Source organism: Babylonia areolata, chromosome 3 (assembly GCF_041734735.1).
Source record: "Babylonia areolata isolate BAREFJ2019XMU chromosome 3, ASM4173473v1, whole genome shotgun sequence".
NCBI classification, from domain to species: domain Eukaryota; kingdom Metazoa; phylum Mollusca; class Gastropoda; order Neogastropoda; family Buccinidae; genus Babylonia; species Babylonia areolata.
The window spans coordinates 19053559-19073035 of record NC_134878.1 but is presented as its reverse complement, the minus strand read 5'-3'; the positions used below and the strand labels follow the sequence as shown (position 1 = coordinate 19073035).

At 37.1% G+C, this 19477-nt stretch overlaps 1 protein-coding gene across 1 annotated transcript; it reads right to left on the bottom strand.

Moving 5' to 3' along the window:
• Positions 1–3067: 3067 nt before the first annotated feature.
• Positions 3068–19419, bottom strand: LOC143280489 (DDB1- and CUL4-associated factor 15-like). The gene is made up of 13 exons (XM_076585148.1): positions 19295–19419; positions 16643–16761; positions 16064–16208; positions 15660–15766; positions 15009–15109; positions 13191–14342; positions 11504–11604; positions 10824–10943; positions 9499–9584; positions 8425–8480; positions 7459–7519; positions 6920–7032; positions 3068–4138 (listed from the first exon to the last, which is right to left on the bottom strand). Exons 1-13 carry the CDS (start codon positions 19331–19333, stop codon positions 4083–4085), a joined length of 2256 nt encoding a protein of 751 aa, XP_076441263.1. The 5' UTR covers positions 19334–19419; the 3' UTR covers positions 3068–4082.
• Between the last annotated feature and the right edge of the window lie 58 nt (positions 19420–19477).

Sequence of the window (19477 nt, the reverse complement as noted above, 5' to 3'; positions counted from 1 at the left end):
CTGCCTGGGAAGGTGAGGTACATTCATCCCACAAGGCACTGGGACAAATCTGGAGGGAAAAAAAAATTGTGCCTCATGTCATCAGTCAATGATGATTGTGCCTGTCCAAAAAAAAACACACCCTCAAATGAACAAAACAACGACAACAAAAAAATCAAATGTACAAAATCTGCACAAAAAATCCATGTCCCACCCCATCCAAATGAGAAGAATTCAAGGTAAGAATTAACCTGTAAAACTTATAATGAATAAAATGCAACATGGTGCAATGTTGTTTTTCTTTCAATGTGCATAACCATCAGCTTTAGCAGGATTCAAACAGACTGCTCAGAACTAAATTCAAGGAGGCTTCACAAATTCAAGTTCAGTGTGCAGTCGGAGTCAACAGGCATGTACCTTGATATCACAAACCAACTCAGTTCTGCTGACCTTGCTCACTGTCAAATGGTCAGCTAGTGAGCAGCCAAAATAATATATCTGTCATTTTGCAAGCATTCCACTTGAACCTGTGATACAGTTTTGGGGACAGACACTTTATTCTACTATTGTGCTGCTGGCAAAAGTACTGAGACTGCCAGTGTGCTTGCTGCTAACACTCATAGATTTGTGACTGGCAAGAGCGCTCTGCAGTCTTGTCCACTGCACTGAAATCAAATCTTTTCACATCTCCAAAGTGATTTTGCTGAGCTGTCTTAATAATGTAGATTTAAGTATTTCTCATTTTTGCTGAGCTATCTTGATGATGTAGATCTAATTCTTTTTCAGCCTTGAATTGACAAAAACTATTGTTTTCTTTCTTCAGTGACAAACACATTTGCTGTTGGCTCAGTCTTCTAGATCTAGTCACAAATTCAACAGTTTTTGGATTTCAAAAAAGCTTTGGAGTAGGTGCTCAGATTTTGAGGAGTTTTATGAAATTTCAAGGAGCATTTGAATTATTGAGCAGAATTCATTTTCATGAAGATGGCACTCTTGTCACACATCTGAATAGCATGGTCAAGGGTTTATTTCTTTTCAGTAAAAAACAGACTGAGGTACAGAAAACCAGAAATGAAACACTGGAGAACTGTGAATTATCACTGACAGCAGGCAAAATAAACTGTGAAATTCCTAACCAGTAAAGACTTGGATCTGACTAAGAAATGTGGAGATGGGTGTTTGAATAAAAAGATACTCCACACTAACTTTGGAAAATATATTTTGCTGTTTGACAAACATTGTAATATTAAATGACCATTATATCAATTTCACTTTTTTAACCAATCACGTACGTAACACAAAAAGTAACAAAAGCAATCAGAGCTTGACTGAAAGTCAGAAAATAATAATAATTTATCCGATATTAAGTGTTCTTTTATAAAAAAGAATCAAAGCGATGTGACAGTTTCTTGCAATGACTGGTTTCACACAACTGTTTCGAGTATTTTTCAAATTCCCAGCAGTCAAACATTCAACAAAACAGCAGTCCAGCATTTCATTATATTCAATACTGGCAAAATTTCCAGCTTTCAACATCATATCCCGTTTCAGTAACTTAACATGATTGAATAATATAATTAGTTACATTTTAATAGTTTGGATTCTTATTTTACTTCCTTGATAAAAGAAAAAGAAAAAAAGAGTACTACTGGTTCTCACCTGCTACTGAGTGGGACACTAAGAAATAAATTCAATTTAGTGTTGAATATTCAAGAAACTTTAATTAGACTGCATCACCAGATTTCTTCAATTTGTTCTGCTCGTTTACAACACAAAACACTGGACACCTTATGGCATATGACAGCAGCGCTGGCAGATGCATTTATTCACTTAAATATAATAAGGGATACAAAAGATCATGACATGTGTCGAGGACTTTTGAATGTCCAATATACCTTTTTGCCTCGCCCCCTTCTGTTCCAGTACTCTGGTGTATTTGGGATAGCATGTAGCCCTGTTATTTTCATAATAAAAAAGATTGACAATGATCTTTATACACACAATCATGTATCACCAGATCCTGAAATAAAGATAATATATATAAAATGTTTACTTGATGGCAATATAAACTTCCAATCAAAAGGGCATCCTTTTTACGTCTGAATCTGAAAATCTTAAAACATACTTAAATTCTTTTTCAGCAGTTTCTGTCTGTAAACACCCCCCTCCATCCCCCCAAAAAATGAAGAAGGAAAGAAAAGAACATGCATGTAACAGACATATGCACAACAAACCAAACATCACTGACTTTTGATTGCAAAATTCTCTCACAGAAGAACAAAGAAAATTAATTGATGATCATGTCTGAGGCCATATTGAAAGCAAGGAACTGGAATGTCTCAGCTACAATGTAATATTTTGTACATTTTTATTTTTCTCTTTCATCAACACACCAGCAAATACTTTCACTGCTAAAAACTTTAACTTCCTATTTGCCACAGGTTAGCCCTTGCCTAATCATGTACCAGTGAACACATACAGTATCATCCCACAGATTCTTTTACATACAAGTTCAAGAGTAAATCCAAAAGTGCAACCAGCAGTTGTTTTAAGCCAGCTGGAATGCAACAGTCATTTGACAATTGTCACAAGACATCCTATGAAATTTTAAACTGTGCATTTCTGTATGCTATAAAAGTGTCAGTGTATTAATGACCGATTTGTACAGACATTTAATCAATGTGATATTCATAATGCATAAGGTGCTGCTTTGATCTATCAAGCTTTTTAATACAGAGGAAACTGTAGTAGCAGTCGATCTCATAATAATAAAAATTGCAGTAACAGATACCACATAAGGTTTTTGCTTCCACTGTCTTCATTCAATAATCATAATATACACTTATTTTCATTTGTCAAGGTATATTACACAGATAGTGCTGGACCATTTCAAAAGTTCTTACTGTGATTGTTCTTTTGTTATCATTCACTGACCAACCATTTTGATTTTCAACCACTACAAGAAAATGGCAAGAAAAATCACCAATGTTAACACACACGGAGAAATTACCATTCCCTTAACCACTCATTTGTGTCCCCACCCCCACCCCCCTCCACCCCTCTCCCTCACACAAATGGAAATGCAGCCTTTTGCTATAATGCCAAATTCATGCATTAAAAATACGGTCATAAAAATAATGCGTACATTATTTATATAGCAGGCTTTGGTAATGGGCATTTGTTTGGTTTATCAAAAATACTTCACGCAGGATAGGTGTACATTCTTTCTACATCATGTAGAAGAATCAGTGTTCAGTGCAAAATTACATGTTCTATTTGTTGTTGTTGTACTGTTATAGATGGAGTCTATGAAACCTCAATCACTGAATACTAGATCAATCACAAAATAAAAAGAATGTTGTGCAGACAGACAGAAGAAATTTAAAAGAAAAGGTTTAAAAAAACACAAAAACTCTCCCACTACCTCAGAAGTCTCAGTTAGTCCCTACTAATGCCTCTGAATCCAAAATAAGAACTGTAACTGTTAGGAAGGGGGTCAGTTACACCCAACTAATGCCTCTGAATCCAAAATAAGAACTGTAACTGTTAGGAACAGGGTCTGTTACCTGCAACTAATGAATGATTCAAAATAACAATTGTAACTGTTTGGAAGGGAGTCAGTTACTCACTACTAGTGACTGAATCCAAAATGACGACTGTTACATGACAGGAAGGGGGTCAGTTACTCCTTACTAATGACTGATTCCAAAATAACAACTGTAACTGTTTGGAAGGGAGTCAGTTACTCCTTACTAATGACTCTGAATCCAAAACAACAACTGTAACTGTTAGGAAGAGGCAGAATTAAAAATAAATCATGCTGACTTCTCTGCACATCTGAAATGCCCACATATGTATATCCCACGTTCAACAGGACTAAAAGATCATTGCACAGATGACAAAGACTTCACACAAGTTTTAAAAAGCAAAAACAGCAGAAAGGTTCCCTCTGCTTGCACGGGCATTCCTTCTGGCAGCTACATATTTCAACAGTTACCAGTCGCAACATGAAAGAGGTCAAGAGGTCAGGTACGGATGCTCAGTTTGTTTTAATCATTTCAAGAGATCATAGCTGTAGGTTGCTGTGAGGACAATGGTCAATTTCACAACATAATGGCAGTGTAGAAGTGTGGCGCCACCAGAAGATTCAAGGATTTGCCTGCAATCAGAAATGGAACAAATGTTAACCCTTTCGCTGCCAGGCAAAATAATAAGATTTAAGTGAAATCTATTTGCCAGGTTTTTTTCCCACAAAATACAGGTAAAAATTTTCAAAAAATTCTGTGCTCTTCGTTATTGGAGAAAGACCCATAAAAGTAATATTTTCTGAAATGTAAATGATTAAAGAATACAAAACAAGTGATGTTTTCCCATTTTACTTATTTTCAGTGACATGCTGTTTTGAAATCAGTGTTTTGTTTTTTGTCACATTTTCAGCTTGTTCATTACAAACATCAGTCAAGTAATTTGCACTAAAATATCATATTTTTTGGACAAATGGGTATCTGCACACACAAAATCATACTAGAACAACCACAATAAAAAATTTAAAAATAGTGACAGATACACAATGCATTGTGATTTCTCCAAGTGATAATATGGATTTGAAGCCACGCCCCCTCAGTCTCCACACCCCCTCCTCTTCACCCCTCTCACACAGTCACTTTATCCAGTTCTCATTAGACCGTGTTGGCTGAGTGCCAAGAAAATCACTCACACTGTGTCCTGTTAATAATTCAGTCACTTTCTGTCGTCTGCTATAGCTGTACAGCCAGCATCACTTACTGACTGTCGTATCTTGGCCACTCTCTTGATTGCTCCCTTTATTTTCTGTCAGATAGTCCTATAAATGTTCATCACTGTCTTCTTTAAATTTAGACTTCAATTCTTTCTGAGCATCAGCTAAAGAAAGCAATCTTGGTTGATTTAGTTCGCCATGATCACATGTCTTGATCACGGCATTAGTCCGACATTTTGTTGAGCGAGCAAGGAGACAAAGTCAGGCAAACACTGCAGCCAGTAACCCAACCAAAACGTTCAAATAAAGGACTGCCTCATGACGTAGATGTGTTTCTAGCTATCAAAAGAATCTAGAAAGATTCCCCAACCTAAAACTACCAGTATTTTTGCCAATGAACTGAATGCAAACCAGGGAAAAGTCAGAATATTTCGATGACGAGTTACCTCGTCACTGTGGCAGCGAAGTGTACATGCTTGCGCTGATGAGTTATCTCGTCATATAGGTAGCCTAGGGGTTAATATGACAATCCTTTTTTTTTTTCTGTTCACAATTCATTTATAAACATGTGAAGAAACCTCTTGGCATAAATCTGTTTGGATTCTAAATTATTCAAATATCTACTGACAATGTAGCAAAGCATTTACTATCATTCACCTCCAAGAATATATAACAAGTCCATTCTGGGTAAGCCTGGCTTGCTAACAGTGTTAAAGAATCAGTTTCATGTGAACAGAAACAACAACAGTAACCATAAAACGTATTTATAGAGACTAAAAATTCTTCTATCATCTGGAAACAAAAACATTTGTTGAACAAAACTTTCGGCTATATTTTGATGTCCATTGTATATGTTATATGCATTGTAACTTTCTCCAGGCAAACACACACCATAGTATTCATTCCAGTACCTTGGAAAAGTTGTACAAAGAGGAATGTTATAGGGTTTTCACTGCTTGGACGTGTTTCACTTGGTGCTCATGTGACCAGATGACTGTAACAGCTAACTTTAGCACCATCAGCAAGTCTGAAGTTAAATGGAAAGCTTGATCAGACAATCCTGTGTATAGTATTAGAAATGAACTGCTTCGCTGCATTCATGTCAACTATGGCGTCTAATGTGAGCTCTAATGTGAGCTCTTATCAAAATGCTACACTGAAAGCAATGACACTGGCACTTTACAGACACTGAAGCATCTGAACTGATACAAACGGAAGGTCTGGACAATAGAGAGATGGGTGGAGATGAAGGAGAAAGTGTTTCAAGTAATCACATGACACAGTGACCAGCCAGATGAATCAGACACTGACTATACATCAGAGGCCGTGAGGAGGGGGTGTGTGGGTGCAGGAGTGTGTGGAGGTGTGGGGGGAGGCGCATGTAAGTCACACAACAGTGAAGAAAGGGGATGGCACACTATGACAGGTATGAACAAGGGTGTGTTTCTACAGTTTCTGACGTGTGACTGGCATGAAGATTTCAGTCCCTCCCCCCCACCCCCCCAACTCTTCTGGCTTTTGTGGTCTGCATGTATGAGCTGAGTGCTAAACCTCCTTTGACAATCTTTCACATCTGTAAATAACATGGCTTAACAGTTACATGGATTTTTTTTACATCTTAAAAAGTATCAATACTTTAATACACTATTTGGTGCACTTTCACAACTTTTTCCTGTTTACTGTGTTTCCATGGACATAATCAAACTATATAAGTGTTGTGATACTGAACACAAAATTTGAGATGTTTTCAAGTTTGTCCACAAAGCTTTCCATGGACATAATCAAACTATATAAGTGTTGTGATACTGAACACAAAATTTGAGATGTTTTCAAGTTTGTCCACAAAGCTGTAACAATGAAGTAAAAACTTCAATATTTTCATATGTGTGAACCAAGAATGTCACTATCAGTTCTGAAAGTTTCATTTTCTGATTTTGTGTTCTGTAATTGTATTTACACTTTGGGAGAAATAAAAAAGAAGGGAGATTACTTACTGATCCAAAACAAAACTATCATGGACACATTACCAACTTGACAGAAAAATCAAATTGCCTTCCCCTTTTTTTTTTTTTTTTTTTTGACCATGTTGATTAAAGTCCCTCCTACCATCACACCCTTTAATGCAGAGGAGGCCTTGCTAATTTATATCCCACCTGGAGTCTTCCCAAATTTTAAAAGCATTCAACAGACTGTCTGACTCACCTTTGAACACTGCCTCATTGGACAGAACATGAACACTGCGGAAGAAGGACTGTGGCACAGCAACTTTGCGTCTCAGAAGGCAGCATTCTCGACTCCCTGGTTTCCATTCTCTCCTGTAATTCAATGCACAGAAAACCTTTCAATCTCTGCTCAGAAAAATATTTCCCACTGGAAATGGCTCATGTATTCATTAAGATTTACTCAAAACTGGTTATGTATATACAATATGAAAAAAACTGTTTATCCAACTCTCTTTCCTTCTCAGATTTTCGATGCAACACTATAATCTATAATTGGAGATAGGTCTTCTGCAATCAGTCCAGTTAACTAAATTTCAAGAATCAAAATTTCTAAATAATTCATACTTGCAACCACAGTGACTTTCCAGTGGTAACTAGTACTCATGTAATCAGTGTTCTGTTAACTTTAAAATCATTAAGTTTTAAAGTAAACAACACTTATTCTTGTAACCGTAAGCTGCTTTCACACACTGTATATAAGTGATGTTTAATGGATCTGTTAACATTTCTGGAACTTACCCTCTCAACAACTGTTCATCTGCCTCTGTTAACTCAGCAATGTGAAGCGTTGTGTAGAGACCTGCCCCCAAAATTCAAAGCAAATCATTTGTAGACCATTGACACAAACAAAAACATCAACACTGAGTCCTTTGTCACATTTAAATTTAAAATCTGGGGAATCAGAAACTGTAACAGACAGAAAATCTTTCTTTTTATATGCACATATTCCAGTTTATTCTAATTATCAACATTTGTGAAATATAAGAATCAATGATATACTAAACATTTCCAAATTTTCTCTTGGGTATTCAGTGAACTGATCACATGGGAAACGTATTTATCAGCATCACCTCTTTAGATTTCACAATGAATGCTGTAGACATCAATCGCTTCATCATTTGATGAACAAGAATATGGTAATGGTTTGGAATATGTTTACAACTGAATGCAAGTGTGACCGAAACATTAAACACATTTATTAGTTCAGAGTGTGCACAGGAATAATCAAACTTAAAGAGACATTGACCAGTACACTAATATTGCAGCCTCTAAAATAATAAACAAAAGTGTGACTATCCCAGTCTTCACACACAATACAGTTGTCAGTAGATAAACCCATTTCTTCACTTGGCTTGACCTTCACTTTCTTGCATGCTTTTTACATTACACAACACCCTTCTGCCTTTCCGAAGATTTCTTTCAGAGTAAATGTTTGTAAAATATGAGTTTGTTCAGGCAAACATGTAACAACATGAATTTGTGTGTGTGTGTGTGTGTGTGTGTGTGTGCGCGCGCGCGCGTGCGTGTGTGCGCACGTGTGTGTGTGAGGGGGTGGGGGTATTTTGCCAGCAACTCTCATGGACACTGAAGTTGTTAATTTTATTTAAACCCGAACTTGATTTGACCATGTATCTGTCCTTAATATTTTTATGCCAAGTTAAAGGCTGTTATATGAAGGTTTTACTGGAATTAAAATCAACCAACCTGTGCAAAGATTGACAGAGAAAGTGAAGTTTGTTTGATACAGCTTGACCATGCTCCTGAAACATAAAAAAAACAACTTTATGAAGAAAGTTCTGGACTCCCAGGACAACCATTTCACCTCCCACCCCACCCCACTTCCCCCTAAGGAAGAATGGATGTAATCTGATAATGCTGCTTACAGTACAGCTTACTATATAGGGCGATATCAGGACTGCCAAACTATATAAACATTCAATCATGTAAAAAAAACAAACCCAACAACAACGGTCACATCTAATGATCTCTTAAAAAACAAAAAAGCATAAAAACACAGTTCATGACATAATATCTTAACCATTAAACTCCTTAGTAAAGTAAACAAGACTAGGCTGTGCTGAGGCCATCAGCCCTTCTGCTTAATTTATCATCCTCACATTACAAAAAAAATATCATAAAAAGGAATAAAACATACAAGCAAATAACACTGCATAATTAATAGCTAGTGGCCATCCCAGTGTTAACAATCTCACTACCTAATCGCCAGAGCAAAACAGTGCAAAAAGTACACCACAGACTGCGGAAAAGAGAAAAAGTTGTCAAGGCTTGCTGGAGAGAAAGAAAGGGGAAGAGACTGGGAAGGCAGAAAAAGTAGATAATAATGAAGAAAGATAAAAGGCAGAAATAAAGTGAGCAATAGAAAATAGGAAATTTCTAGCACAGGATTTCCAGAAGACAGAGAATGCAACATTCTACACCAAAACTGACATCAGACAGGCAGGTAAGAGGACACATTAAAAAGCAGAATTAGTTATGATCATAAAAATATCTTAAAGAGCAACAACAAAAAACCCATTGAACTACTACAATTTGATCATTTGTAAATTATGTATAAGTTGGTCCCAAATTTTTTTTTGTTTTTTGTAGAACTGAAAAATAGTACAGGAATGTCAATGGAAATCACCAAAGCATACCAAATCTGTATAGTCCTGGCCACAGTGGATCAACATTTCACTACTGAACGTCCAGTAATGACAAGTAATTCTATGTGGTAAAATGGCCAGTGAATTTGTGAGTACACAATCAAATACAGCATACCTTGGTTTGCTTCTTGTTTCCACTGTCTCCTTGGCTTGAATTAGCGTGTGCACTGTACCATACACACTCTGGTTGTCTGGACACACCTGTATAGCATTATGCAAAATACTGATAATAAATAATGGTTTTCTGCTTCATCTGAGCTGATGACTATTTTATTCTATATTTGTACCCTGTAAGTCCACTATTACGTTTATATTGACTTCTTTTAAATGTATATGAATTAAAATGCTCAGATGACAGAGTCCCACAAAAACTTCTCCATTCTTTTAATGTTTCCAGTAAAGACAAAACAAAATGATAGATAATCAAACCCTGCAGAGGGGTGGGGGGGAGTGAACACTGTTCATTAGTTCCCTTACAGATGATAGCTGTTTGATCAATGTAAGCGTGCTTTTCTAAAACCATGCTGTACACGTATTTCATGACTCCCATAACACTTTTCACCCCCTTCATCACTCTCTCTCTCCCACCCAGCCCTGAATAAATAGATGGTTTGTATTTCATGTCAACTCTAGGTCAGACACAGAACTATATTTACTTCCTGCTCTGCTTTCTCTCCTTTTCTGGCTGCATCTATCTTTTCAACTACCCTCACTCCTCTCTGCAAACCACCATTCTAACTTTCAATCAAATGAAGCGAACCTTCTGAGAAGATTTTGCCACACCTTGCACTCAATTTATTGTTGTCAATGACTTGTGAAGCTTCTCTAACATCTTGGATAGCAAAATCACAATTTTCTGTTGTAACACAACTGTTCCAAGCCACCAGGGTATAAAGTTGTGGTTCGTCATCCACCATTTTGAAACAATCATGAGGGGGGTATTAACAACAACATCCAGAAATTATCATACAGAGCATGATGGGATATTGCTCCTTGTGGATGATTAAAGCAGGCATTTCAAGCTTTCTAAATGGTGGCTATTAGGACACATCAAGTTTAAAACAGAAATGTGAAAAATCCTGAAATGACGCTGACATATATGTACATCATGGTGCAAACAGCGAAGCATTTTTGTGGATACATATGTATGTCACGGGGCACTGAAGAGGTTAAAGTCTAGATTGTCTCACACATGTGTCTACAGGGCCTTTGCCCATAACACAAACACATTCATGTAAGCAAAAACATGAACACCAGACTATTATCCATTCTATCTGGTTTGAGACATTTTGCCTTTATCCATTTAAATGACATTTATTGAAATGGAAAAACAACAAACTATTCCAAAAGAAACCGCCTGAGAGGGAGAAAAGTCATATTCATGCATAAAATGCTTTTGCATCCTGGAACAATATTAACATTAGAAGGAACAGAACTCACATCCAGGATCTGAAGATCATAGTTACAGAATGCAATGTAGCGTTGTCCCCAGTCTGCATCGTTGTGAATGGCTTCCACCATGTAGTGCTCTATGTCAAACGTCATTTGGAGTACAGTGATCTGAAAATTGTAAACTGAATGAGTCAGACTTCATTTAGTGTTTTCTTTCCAATTTGCTTTGTTTGGGAGCAGTGTAGACAGTTTTGGTATGGACTGGACTGTATACACTACACCACAGCTGCTTAACAGAATGTGTACACAAATAAACAATATAAGAAACCAGAAGTGACAGCTGAAGAGGTGATTAACTGTCTATACATTCCAGGAATTGAAGTATATACTCCTGTGTCACGAATTCTTTTCATGGCAAAAGAAGATGCTTTCTAACTTCTAAGGAAGAACTTATGAAGCAAGCAAAGAAGCCTGATGCTCAACAGACAGTACTGTGGCAGCAAACCATACAAGTGTACACTGGACACAGAAAAACATTAACATGATGACTGCAACAACAGCAAACTGAGAACACATTCAAGAAGCAGCAAAACAGTTAGCAACATCTAGGCCTTCATCCAAGTGAGCAGGCGGAAAGGGCTGGGGAGAAGGGTTTTGAAAAAAATGTTTGATGTCAGATTCTTAAAAAGCGGCCTTACTAGAACTGTCACGTTTACTACATGTCTTACCAGAGACATATCTGTTTTGACTGTCCGGATGATGTTGAGTGGTTTCTTGTTCCACACCACTTGAACAGGTAAAATGCTGCGGTAGGCCAGGTCATACTCATCTAAAATTCAAAAAAAGAAAAGAAACACAACGTTAAATTGTCAAATCAAATGAATCACATGTGTGTGCCAAGGAAGGGGGATATCTTTTTTAAGCAAAACATTAATGAACACAAGTAAAAATAAACTTATTCAATCGTACTAACAATCTTATACCAGTTTTGTTACAAACATAACATTGACATGGATCTCTATTTGAGCACTTTTCAATCTTTTGCAAACTACAGAATTCACCATTATCATTTTTTCAATCCGTAAATGTTTTGGAATCTGAAGGGTCTGTTTTTTGTTTGTGTATGTGTGAATCTTTCAAGTAGTCTGTAGAGAAGATATATATATATATATATATATATATATATATATATATATATGTATGTATTTGCTCTACAGATTACTTGAAACATCTATATATAAAGCTTTAATGTGCATCATGACCAACTGAAGCGAGAATTAAATACAATGTTGCGTGTCTCTGCTATTCTAATTCTGCTTTCCACTCCGCAGGACCTACATATCTTTCTGACCTTATCAGTGTTCACATTCCCGCAAGGAATCTCCACTCTTCCTCTGAGTGTTAAATTTTGAAACTTCTTTGTGCCAATACAAGAACCTATGGTGAACATTCTTTCTTCTTTGCAGCTCCTCACATCTGGAACAACCTTCCTCAATAGCCGAGTGGTTAAAGCGTTGGACTTTCAATCTGAGGGTCCCGGGTTCAAATCTCGGTGGCGCCTGGTGGGTAAAGGGTGGAGATTTTTCCAATTTCCCATATCAACATATGTGCAGACCTGCCAGTGCCTGAACCCCCTTCATGTGTATACGCATGCAGAAGATCAAATACGCACATTAAAGATCCTGTAATCCATGTCAGCGTTCTGTGGGTTATGGAAACAAGAACATACCCAGCATGCACACCCCTGAAAATGGAGTATGGCTGCCTACATGTCGGGGTAAATAAATAAAACGGTCATGCACGTAAAATGTTAAATATTACGTGTTTGTCTCAGTGTGTAGATGTGTGTGCCTGAAATCTGAATGACAGGAAATGAATGATGAGCGCCCAATTGGCAGCCATCAGTCAGCTCTACCCAGGAAGGCAGCCTGTTGTGTAAATGACTCCATGTGTGTAAAGCGCTTAGAGCTTGGTCTCTGACCGAGGATAGGTGCAATACAAATATCCATATCAATCAATCAATCATATCCATGCATCTTATTCTATTTCTTCTTTTCGCTCATCACTAAAAACTCATCTTTTTAAAACCTGTCTATGAGCACTCTCAGCCTCCTTGTTCTCCAACACCACCCATGTCTGCTCACTTTGGATGTATGAGGAGTGGGAAAGGGAGAGTGTGTGTGTGTGTGTGGGGGGGGGGGGGGGGGTGAGAAAGAGTGGTCATGAATGATTTATGTAATTTGTAAACTTTTTCTTTCATGTAAAGTGCCGTGGACTCTTAGTGAGAAAGGGCACTATATAAATGTACATTACTGTTATTATTAATATATTATTAAAATATATTTTGTCAGATTTCTAATTTCAAAAACAAGGCTCTGCAGATGTTATTATATAACAATACTGTAATGATTTTACCTTCTGCTGGTTGTGGAGAATCTACAAGCTCTTCATTGGCCAAGGCAAACCTGCGTACAGAAAATGTCAATGTCCGTGCGTGGTTGGTGTGCACAATAACACTCTCTGAACTTTGAGATCGGCTGCCACTCTCCTGGCTGCTTGAGGAAGAGAAGAAGGAGCGCTGTGAAGAAGGCAAGCGTGACGTACAGGGTGGATTGTCCTCAGAATCACTGGGCACATACTTGCCAGCAAACACTTCAAAGGTGGGACTCTGCACAACTGCTGTGGGAGGAGAATGAAGCCCACTGGCGGAATAATGAGCGATGGGTTGAGTGTCTCTGTCTGATAATGTTAGCTGAGCAGAGTTTTTGTCAGATAATCCACCAGCATGAGCACTGTGGGGACTACGTGAACTGTCTGGATACCCTGAGGAACTCTTTGGTGACTTGGGTGACTTAGGTGACTTGGGCGACAGGCACTCGTGACTAGATACATAGTGGCCATTGCCACTGTGACCATTCTTTACATTTTCTGAATTGTTGGCACTGCCTTCGTTCCTGGTGCGCAAGGCTGGACGATGCCCACTGACCACCAACAGAGAAGAACACGTGCACTGTAAGTTGCCTCGAAGTGGATTCCGGCACTTCTCACACACGCGCTGCGGTTTGTCCTCCAGTGCCCCTTTGCACATATCTGCTTGGTCATTATCACTGTTCTCTGAAAAATCCGGAGAATAAAAGTTCTCCTCTTCACCATCACTAGCTATTGCTGAGATCTCACACATTGATGACCCTGAAGCTTGGCGCCGTTTTTGGCTGGATGTTTCTGACAATCTGTCATCTGCTATTTCCTGAGTGTAGTATGTTGTCACAGTGCCAAGAATGGAAAGGTCTGCACCCAGTATAGTTCTGTTAGCGCTTTCTCCACTTTCACTTTCGTTGTCAGAGATTTTGGCAGACAGGCGACCAGCATCATCAAAACTTTGGAGAGGTAGTTTTGTGTCTACCTGAAGAGCTACAAGAGAGTCTCCTGTGTTGAGAACCACAATGCCATCCACACGAAGCTGGACACGAGGGGAAAAGAAAGGGTATGGTGGAGCAAGGTCAAATTTTGTATGAACACAGTAGCTGTGGAGAAGGCACTGCTGAATACGAGGGCTGGTGCAAGGAGCTGAAAAAAGACACAGTACTTAACTATGAGATCAGCCTGTCTCAACTTTCTATTTAGCAGTATTATTTACAGTATAGTACAGAATTAATACCACTCTGCCACATGCGTGCATGAAAACTTATGAAAATTTATAGCATTTACTTCAACTGGAAATGAATGCTCGCTACATTTCCTACAATCATCACATTCTCATTGATGAAAAACACCAGTATGGTTTAAACTACAATTTTAGTACATATGTTCTAAATGTCATTTGAACAAAACTGCTTCAGATTATCCTCTGAAATATGTAAAGTGTCAGAACTTTTATTCAGTTTTTTGTTTCTTCAACAACTTTTCAGTCTCTTTTGTTTGCTTACAAAATCAATTAAACATGAATCATTGAATGTCAAGCCATGAACTTAATGAAGTCGTTTCAATTTTTTCCCTCAAATGTTTCAAGAAACTACTGAGCCTGATGACTGAAACAAATTCTTAAGTTCATGAAAAATGCAAATGTTCTGTGTGTGTGTGCGTGTGTGTGCGCGCGAGAGCATGTGTGTTCACGTTTGCATACTTGTTTGATAACATACAGAGTATGTATTCCTTCACTTCATTGTTCTGTTTTTTGTTTTTCATTTCTTTTTCAACATGCAGAATGAACCAGCAAACAAGTATGGGCCTTACGTTTTTTGGTGGGGTAGTGGCAGTGCTGACAGTTACCGACTGAAGGATGAGCTGTGATGGTCAGAAAGCACTGGCAAGAGTCCTCATTTGCACCAGGCACACTGTCAAAAAACACCACTTTTGTAAAGACTGTCAGTATGCAGGCTTATCAACTTTGAAAAATGAAAAGAATAAACATTAAAGACTGTAACTTGATTATAAAGCTACTAAAATCTGAAATAAAAATATGTCCAACTCGCTGAATTTTACTATTGATGCTTTCTGTTTGGTGTCATGATACATTTTATCCTCACTCCACCCCAACTCACTCCCTTCTCACCTCTATAAACAAAAGTTTTCATCACATGCTTGTGATCTGCACGATATAATGAGACATGGAAAAGCTTTTGACAAACACTGCAGTCATAAAAGAAAAAAAACCCAAAAAACATGCATGTCATCTGAATACATAATCAATTATGTAATTCTGAGCTGCCCAATTCTTTGCACAAAAAAGTTGGTCATGTTATGCAGTATCTGTATATTATGTAGCTAACCCTATAGAACATGTATGTGTGATCACACACACACACACAAACATATATAAACTGTATATATATATATATGTATATATATAAATCCTGCTTCTAATTTTTAGATAAATCTACATACCTGTGCCCATAGATGATAATTTTGTCAGGATCTTGGGGCCATTCACAATATGCTATAAACAGATCCTGCGTGATGTCCTCATCTCCAAACAACCGTACCTCTGAAATCTGCATTAAAAAAAAAAATGGTTAGTAATATTTATTACAAAACAAAATATTTGTATGCAGGCATTGCATTTGTCTGAAATAGGAAGAAAAAACATCCAAACAACACACTCCATTTTTCCAGTACTGTAAAAAAAAAAGAAAAAAAAAAAAGAAAAGAAAACAAAGAAAACAGGTGACACTGTCCCCAAAACATTCTGTAACAAATAAATGATGTGAATAATATCAGTAACCATTTTCTTCTGTCTAATTTCATGATGACAGGTTTCATTGTTTTCAGCCTAGCTGAAAGTAACTCACCAGCTGCAGAGGCCTACAAGGCAGGAACAACCACCACTGCAACTTGTACACATAGATGGGATATGCTGTGTGCTCCTCCGCGTCAAGATACAGTGAGTAGGACAGAACAAACTGACCCGACTTGCTGAACCCAAGGAATACATGTCTGCCAAAAAGAAAAAAAGGAAACACCATATTAGTCCACTGACAGTAAAAAGTCACATTCATAAAGATAGACTATTAGACAGATTGATAAAACATGTCCACATTTCGCAATTTTCTTGAAATAACAAGTGTGAAAAACATGTACTCAACTCAACTCAGCTTTAAGTGACTAGTGCTACAGGTGAATTCTTGAAAACTGGGAAATTTACTAATTAAAACAGCCTTGCAGTTACAACCTTACAAATGCATTTCATAAAAACATGATTCTGCAAACTGTGAAGTAGCATGTCTCATCATTATACCAAACATATTTGCACATGACTACAAAGATCATTAAAGGACATAAACCACTCCTGTCTGGTAAAGTACTTTGTGCATACATTGCTGACATATCCACAGAAAAATGCTTGATGAATCTCACACAAAGAATCTCACCCTTCGTCCAGAATAGCCAAAGGAACCAGAGAGTTCAATTTGTAGCACATTCTGCCAGGTATCTTTGTGAACAGTTTCCATGGTAGCTGATTGGTCCGTTTCCTAAAACTTCCACTAACCTGTGGAATCACAGAAAACACAGACTTTGGCAATAACTGAGGAAGAGAAAGGAGAAAGTTGAAAGGTGGAAAGAGGCGGGATCTCTCAGGTTCTCTTCTTCAGGACTGATGGAAGATATATTTGATAATAGCTCAATTGCTTTGATTGATTCATAACCAATTAATTGAAGATTACAAGCATGAAATGAATTAAGTTCAAAACAGCAATATATTCAGTATACATGTATATGTATATAACTTTGTGAGATGAACAAGGTGAAACCATATTTGATTGTGAATATGGACAAAGCTTTGAAAATTATACTTTCAACTAGTACAAGAATTAGGGTGATTGTGCTGGGTTTGGCTACTCATTATTATATATATAGGAAATCTGATCATAAAGACTTGATTTGCCCATTGTATGCAAAAAAGTAAAAGATGAAGTCCATTCTGTTTTGAGGTGCCCAGCTCTTAATGAGATTGAGGAAAAATACATTCAGTCTAAATATTACTGCCAATCTTTTGTGTTTTAAGAGTTTGTTGTGGTCTTCCAAACCGCAAAATGATGTCTGGAATTTGTCAATATTCCTGCATAAAGGATTATACTGCACTGGAGAAATTGCTAGCTCAAAATCATATATATGTTATGCGATAACAAATGTTTCATGTTTTTAAATATTTTCATGTTGATCTAAAAAAAATCAAATCATATCTTGTTTGTTTACCCCTTCATAGGAGCTATCACCAATGAATTATCTGTTTCTGTTCTCCAGGACTGTAATGTTAAAGGCAGTTCACACCATCTGACATTAGGTGCAAATTCATGATAGCATGGACTACATATATATGGTTCAAATTTCCACTGGTTCTATCAACAACTTGATCATGTTACCTTTTCATTCAAATGTTTAGTACTAGTAGCAATCATACTAACCGTGCCTGGATATGGAGCAGGAAAAATTTAAATAATAAGTAACTGTCCAGACATATCATCAATCATGAGTATATATATTCATACATTTATTTTAGTGGACAGCATTTATATTCAGCTAAATATCATACAATTTACCATGCATATCCACTGTTGTTTTAATTAATTTAAATATTATACCATTCTCAGACCAGTCTCAAGAATTCAGTAGTTGTGTGCTGCATCTTCCTGTATTCAGTGTTTCACAATGGTATCATTTCACAACCATGCCAGTGAAAGGAAGTTGAGAACAAACATTGACTAAAAGGATGTGTTTAACTGCAAATCACAAACAGATACAATAGAATCACTGAGAAAGTGACACATTTCATCTCTGTACTATTCTTCATTCAAAATATTGGCACATATCTTTCACTTTGGATGTTTCCTTTTCTTTTTTTAACTTTTGCAAAAAAATGTTTTTCTCTGCTGTGCGTCTTAACTACTCCTTTAAAAACTTATCATTGATCACATATTTTTCTTATTTACCTTACACACTTAAGACTTAATTAGAATTTAGTATATTTCTTAGCCTGTGTTATCAATGTGGTGTTCCTGCCACACAATTGTATAGTTGTGATGTTGTGACTGGAGATCCAGCCATATGCAATCATTGTAAATAAATTGTTTGGATCAAACAAGTTTGCAATTTTGCAGTATTTTCATTTACATACCAACTGTATTATTCACTTTTTGTGTTTTCATTAACAGTTTTGTTGTTGTTGTTTTTTGTTGTTGTTTTGGGGGGAGTGGGGGGGGGGGGGGGGGAGACAAACCCACACACTATTATTGTTGTTTTCAATGGAACAGATCAGCCAAAATATTGCCAAAGCCAATACATAAATTTTGTATTCTTCAAAATATCATTCTTGTATTATATTCTAAAATATGGGTTAGCCAGATCTCCCTATATGTCTATGCATGTGTGATGTGTGTGTCTGTTTGTACACAAGTATGTGTCGTTCAAGTGTTGCATTCTTTTCCCCAAGAAACTAGTCAAACAACAAAGAACAAACGGAGTATGATCAATTGATCATGCAAATGTTCAAGCAGCAGAGGTTTAGTTGATGTGTTCACAGCTCTTTCAGACAATCAAAATGAAATTGTATCGAAAATAGGATCATAAATAACTTGGCTTCCATTTCATGAAAATGCACTCGTTTTCAAATGTTTTTTGTTCAGAAGCAAATGTGACAACGTGAATCAATAAATTGAAATGAATTCAGTTCAAACAGAAACTAAGCCGGTCTTTTCGCATAAGAACTGAACAGGATAATCAAAGACATCTAATCAAGTTTGAAACAACGACTGCCCCAACGCATAAATAAATGGTTGTTTATTTAAAACAACACATTCTAAAATATCAGCAGTGACAGCTTCTTTCTCTTCCCTTCGTCTAAAATAATTTGATTACTTCCCTTGTTTACAGACCACATTGTTCTTCGACTTGACGAACAACTGCATATTTTCTGTTTTTGACTGCGTAATTCGAGCAGTGACATGTAATCGATACTACAGATTGTGAACAGACACAGAGGAGGGAAGCACTGATGAAATCTTCAGAAAATGTGAGAAACTGACCTCTCTTGCGGCCAGTTTCTTCACAACACTGGCCGCCATTTCAAACCCTTCATGTCGTGTTTGGTTTACGTCCCTTGAACTGCGGCCAGCCCAGTGGTCAAGTAACGTGTGTCAATTTTTCCATATCATACTCAGTGTAAGAAAAAGAAATGACACTTGAGCTGTAAATGAAATACAAAACTG